The sequence below is a fragment of the Cyprinus carpio genome, chromosome A8 (genome assembly GCF_018340385.1).
Source record: "Cyprinus carpio isolate SPL01 chromosome A8, ASM1834038v1, whole genome shotgun sequence".
In the NCBI taxonomy this organism is placed as follows: Eukaryota; Metazoa; Chordata; class Actinopteri; order Cypriniformes; family Cyprinidae; genus Cyprinus; species Cyprinus carpio.
Window position 1 is genome coordinate 6,639,636 of NC_056579.1, and position 6,214 is coordinate 6,645,849.

The 6,214-nt window shown below is 38.7% G+C and overlaps 1 protein-coding gene across 1 annotated transcript in view; it reads right to left on the minus strand.

Annotated features, from left to right (window-relative positions):
* LOC109050912 (fibrinogen C domain-containing protein 1-like) overlaps window positions 1-4,707 on the minus strand; it is a 94,241-nt gene extending 89,534 nt beyond the window's left edge. The window contains exons 1-2 of the mRNA XM_042761811.1: window positions 4,355-4,707; window positions 4,063-4,145 (exon numbers count right to left, since the gene is read on the minus strand). Of these exons, the coding sequence (XP_042617745.1) occupies window positions 4,063-4,134 (72 nt within the window). The 5' untranslated portion in view covers window positions 4,135-4,145; window positions 4,355-4,707. The remainder of the gene's footprint in view (window positions 1-4,062; window positions 4,146-4,354) is intronic.
* Between the last annotated feature and the right edge of the window lie 1,507 nt (window positions 4,708-6,214).

The window sequence follows — 6,214 nt, forward strand, 5'->3', positions numbered from 1 at the left end:
CTTCCAGGTTTTTGGAGGAGTGTTTAATTGGCAGTGCCATGTTTGACAAGCATCCCGAAGAAATGAATTTCAGCCCACATGTTTGGACTTTCCATCCCCATTGTGTCCAGCACACAATTGGTAAACATCTCTCACATTGTCTTTGTTTGGCCGTATTGAATTGCTGTGTGTGCCAATGGGGAATTGCTGGACAGAAAGCAGACAACGGCTGGGCACGACTTCACAGATTCTCCAAAGATTAACTCTAAAGATAAAGTATCTACACTTCATCCTGATGAAAAGCTACCCAGACTGTCAGCAAGTCTGTTCACTTTGCAAATCCTAATAGCTACTACAACTTAAGCAGCTTGACACATTTGAGAGGGAAATGGATTGATAAAACTCTATTTAACTTCAGGTGGCTGCTATCATCCTGTGCTGAGATGAAGTCTGCAAGTTATAATGGCCAATACTCATTTTCCCAACTCTACAGGATGGCAAATGTTTCTTACAGCTTTCAAAAATTTCAATCCCTCCAGCCCTTTATAGTAAAATGCCTTTAAGTAAAAAAAGCAGACACATTACATTACATTACATTACAATTACATTACAGGGGTCCTATTATGATCTTTTACAAAGTCTTGATTTTGTTTTGGGGGTGTGCTAGAACATGCTCTCATGCTTAGTGGTTCGAAAAACACATTATTTTTCACATAATTAACATTATTAAAATACCTTTCACCCCAGCCTGGCACAAACAACTCGATTAGTTCCAGGTTTAATGAATGCCTGCCTTCCGAAAAACAAAATGTGCTGTGATTGGTTAGCTGTCCTAGTGCGTTCTGATTGGCGAACAGCTTTGACAGTGTTTCAGTACTTGCTGAAATAAAGCAGCAAGTTCTGTCTGCTCCGGTATAGATAAGGATGGTGTCAGTATTGCCATATCAATTTAAGCTGGATTCAGACACTGAGAATACTGAACAAGAGGATCGCGCCCAACCTTTGCACGCACGGATATGGACGGACATGGCGAAAACTTGATGCTACAGCAGCTCTTCTTCTTCGTTTTCTCTGATACACTAACTCTGCAGCAGCACTTCTTCTTCGTTGTCATCTTGTCTGATGCAAAGTGTTCTAACCACAACCTCGCCCCTCCCCACCCCCTAATCATTAGAATTTCAGTAGGCAGGAATTATTTTAATGATATTCTAATGGGCCTCTTTGTGACATCACAAAACAAGGAAAACAACGCTGTAGTCCAAACGAGCCGTTAGTTGTAGTTCTTGAAAGGGGATTTTTTTTTATCAAAGTGGACTTTGAGATTTGTAACTTTGTAGATCCTTTTTATGCCCAAATATAGACACAACACACTGACTAAAATTCAAAAAGTGAAAAAGCATATTAGGGCCCCTTTAATTTTATTATAAACGCATACTGCAGTTATCTCGTCTACCAATTTAAATGCTTGAACTCTTTAAAGTCAGCTGGACTTTGATTGTCAACATTTTTATCAGCTGGAAAAAAAATTGTTCTGAACGTGATTTCAACAATGTCATTCCCCTCTTTCATTATTGTTGTGGTATGGACATACTTAAAAATAAAGACTCCAAAAGGTTCACAGTGATGCGATAGAAGAACCATTTACGGTTTCTCAAAGAACCATTATTTTCAAAACATGAAGAATATTTTAAGAAACCTTTTTCCAGTTGTACAATGTTAATGTTCTTCAAAGGTTCCTCATGGAACCATAGATGACAATAAAAGATCCTTTACTTTCAACAGTGAACCTATTCTCATAAAATAAGAATGTTTATTAAAAACATATAGTTATCCTTCTTGGTGTAAACATCCCTGCAGATTGTAGTGCACGATTTGTGTGGTCTATTTTTAAGGTCCTTTTGGTGACCATTCACTTTGGAAAGCCATAAAGGTCAGTAAATAACGGCAGGATTTTTAGTTTTAAAAATCACTGCAGCTGTTTTGCTCCAGAGTGTGACCGTGTGTGTCTGCAGGAGTAGACCTTAAAGAATACCACGGGTGGGCCGACAATCCCCAGGAACAAGGAGCTAATGAGTCCATCTGACCATACCATACAATAATGTTACTGCCTGCAACTTAAACTAGCTTACTGTGACTGTTTTGGCTATTATATAACACACACACACAAACCATACATCATGTTGCTGAGGCTAAAAAATGCAAATCCTACTTTTACCTGTACGTCTGTCTCACAGGACCCTTAAGCCTATTTTTAACCACTGCACAACAGACCAGAGGCTTCACCTTTTATATTCAGCTGTAAAAATCAAGGCACAAAGAACAGCACGAGGAATTACAAATCATATCCATCAAAATCTGAATGCTCCAGCACAGCAGGTGAACAATTTTATTCGTCCCATGAGATCCCAGCCCCTCCCCTCTCTCTTTCTCTCTCCCAAGTGAATATTTTATTAATAAACATCAGTCAGAAATGGATGGAAGACGAATTCACATTGATTAATTAACAACCCCCTAAAATAACATATGCAGCACAAACCAAACAAGCCCAGACAGTTTGATAAACTGGCACGACACTTCAGTTATGCTGCGTGTTAAAATGACTCAGTTACACAAGACGGGTAAATAAAGAAGTGCCATTAGAACAAGCGGCTCGTGATGATGTTGACGCTTCAAAAGCAGGGCTTGACATATTCCTGAAAGGGCATTGTATTATGCACACTTTACACTCCCACTGAGAGAAGGTTAGAGGATGCCACGTGAGGATTATAGCAGTAATAAACAGCTGTTACAGCCGTGATCCCATCCTTAAACCGCTATAATCAGGATTGCTATAAACAGCGTGTTATGTACATTCCCCACTAAATGCTCACAGGAGATTACAGTGGCTGTGAAATGCAGGCAGTGGCGAGATATAGATTTTTTCAAACCAGCTTTGAAATAGACAGTGCGAGATAAAGAAAGCAAAGATGCAACACCCTTCAGTGTGCTGAGCTCCACCGTCAGATCTGTGATGTGCTCTCTCTGCTGTGAATGCATGAACTTCCAGCATTCACGAGTGAAATTTTCTGGCAGGCATGCAGTCGCTCATACATGGAGGTGCTGAGCTTAATCCCGTAGTTCTGTGTGAGCTGCATAATAGAAATAAATGTATTCCCTCGTGTGCAGTGGGCACGGAGAGTGGTATCATCTGACACTGGTTCTATATCAGCCTGAATACTTGAGAACTAAAGGGGCTTATTATTTACTAGCACTAAACTTATTTTAAGCCAATGAATCTGTCAATATTGTAGTATTGTCAGATTATCGGCATCCGCTTGTACAACTGTCGGTTGCAAAATTTACCAAAGGATTTTATGCTTTCAAAATCATTTTAAGTGATTCTTAGTAAGTATCGTATGTACTGTAGCAAATGTTCCTTTAAATTCAACAGTTTTGTACATTTTATTTGTTGTCACTAAATTGTACTGGTTCTGACAAATGCTGACCATTTTGCAATATTTATTTGATTAATAATATATAAATTATTAAGATTAAGATTAATGGTCTAACTTCTGTCTTTTTTGAATGACATTTTGGCCGTGTACACACAAATTTATATGTATGTGTGTGTGTGTGTGTGTGTGTGTGTGTGTGTGTGTGTGTGTGTGTGTGTGTTTGTGTGTTTGTGTGTGTGTTTTTGTGTGTGTGTGTGTGTGTGTGTGTGTGTGTGTGTGTGTGTGTGTGTGTATACAAATCATGTCTAATATCATACTCCTTAAATCTCTTTCTAGGCAGCACTTTCTTATCTAAAGCAACTAGTTATGTAACACAGAACAGTAAAGAAGACAAATACTAAAATGTACTATAATTGAATCAAATAATATTAGTTTAAACAAATAGTTTAGCCTAATCTTCAAGGTCTGAAAACGTGACGTGATTTGTTAATAGCGGCATGTGTTTCAAAATATTTATGTATATAAAGTATTATTTATGTTTGCTGTCTACATAACACGCAATGAGACTTGCATATGGGCAAATCTATAGTTTTTGAGCTGCCTGAGCATCACGAATGCATCGACCCTACATGACGCGCGTGCAACATACCTGCGATTTGTGCTGCTGTCCATCCTCGAGTTCTGAAACACTGTTCATGATTTTCCATCGATCATTTACCATTCTCTGGAATCCTTACCATCCGAGAGTTGTTTTCATGGGCATAAGGAGAGAACGGGACTGTCAGTCTTAAATTCCAGCATCCAAGAAAGAGAAAAGGGAGACAACACCACAGTCTACGGGAACTAAAACTACTTCACAAGGTGATCAGCACAAACCTACAGAAAACCTGGGCACAGAACTAGAGATCCACACTCATTTTGTAAAAGAAAAATATACGTACTTTAAGGGACTTGTCCCTCACCCCCCAAAAATAAACAAACAAGAAAATGCAGTCCGAAAGCAGACCCGATCTCCTCAACGCACTCAGATACTGAGGCGAAGGTGTGACTGTTTGCGGATGATGCGTTCCGTTCGTTGGAAGGTATTCCTCCTCAGATATAAAACTTTCCCTGTTCAGTCTGTGAGAAACAAAAAAGACGTGGATTTAGATAATCAGCCGTTAAGTTATGCAAAATAACTGTGTGCTACGCGTCCGTTTGGTTTGCTTCATTCCTGTGGTGTAAGGACACGTTTGTGTTGGAGCTCCTGAAATCCGCCCCCCTCCCTATCTTGCGCTTACACCGTGTCTACTAGCGATGTCCGATCCGCGGGCGAATCGTTCTTTTGAGTCGGATCTTTTCAATGAATCATTCGATCCGGTCTGAACTATTTGCTCACCCGCACTGGACTGAACGATTCGGTCACGAATGAACAACTCTCTGACTCATGCAAGCGGAAAGCGAACATGTCCGAATCACACTGAGCCGAGAACCGATGAGTGAGCTGGCAGTAAAGAGCATTTGAGGCTTATCGAGGATTTTTCTGATGGAGCGAATAGCAGAAAAGTTACAAATAAAACGTAGGCCTACTTAACGTTTCTTAATAGGCTTATGATAACAAATATCCGTTTAATCAACAAAAAACTAATTATATAGGCTAATAACATAAATACAAATGAATGAATGAATACTATTAAAATGTGCAATAAATAAATAAATAGTCATTCAGTCTAGTCAGGAACTGTACCGTATCAGTTTTAGTATTGTTTACAATACGTAAATTACAGCATGCATTTACGAGCTTATACAAACACACGTATAAACACAATTATTAATAATATTTGGTATTTGGAAAAACATTTAAATTTAAAGGGATAGTACATCCCAAAATGAAAATTCTGTCATTAATTACTCACTCTCATGTCGTTCCAAACCGGTAATTCCTTTGTTCATCTTCAGAACACAAATTAAGATATTTTTGATGAAATCCAGCTTTCTGACCCTGCATAGACAGCAATGCAACTAGCACGTTCAAGCCCCAGAAAGGTAGTAAGGACATTGTTAAAACAGTCCATGTCATGTCAGTGGCTCAACCTTAATTATATGAAGCTACGAGAACAATTTTTGTGTGCAAAGAAAACAAAAATAATGACTTTATTCAACAATTTCTTCTCTTCCATTTCATTCTTAGACACGTGTTGATGACAGTATACACAACGTATGCATGTGCATTCCTCTGCTTATAAAGGACAGTGTTCGCACAGTGTTCTACATCAGAATGCCGGCTCCTGCGTGAGCAGCACCACACAAATGCGTCATGGTACTGTCGTGAACGCCAATTTAACAGAAACTGTAACTTTGTCAGACAGCCTATCATAAAGCAGAGTGCATGTGAAATTATACAGGTTTGATCATACTTAAACACTGGGTGGTCATATTTCACTGGAAAGAGCTCGTTTTGTGTAAAGTTTTTGAGACCCATGTGAAGAAATCCAGATGCAAGACCGCGATTCGAATCCAGCTAAAGACTGAAAGCATGTTGTGGTCAAACTTTAAACATGATTGTGAATTCTGGTTACATTTACTTACGCACAACATGTCACACTATTAAACATTATTTAACTATAATACATATTTGTGCTTGCATTTTTTTTAAAAGCTAAGAAAAGCCTCTAGAATACTGGCTGATTAATAGTGTGTACCCTCCTTGAACAGATTGTATTCTTGCACATGTCCGACCCATGTATTTTACAGACACCATTTCATAGCACTGAGATTTACAGATATAGATGTGCTTGTATCATTCAAAAAAGAAATTGAGG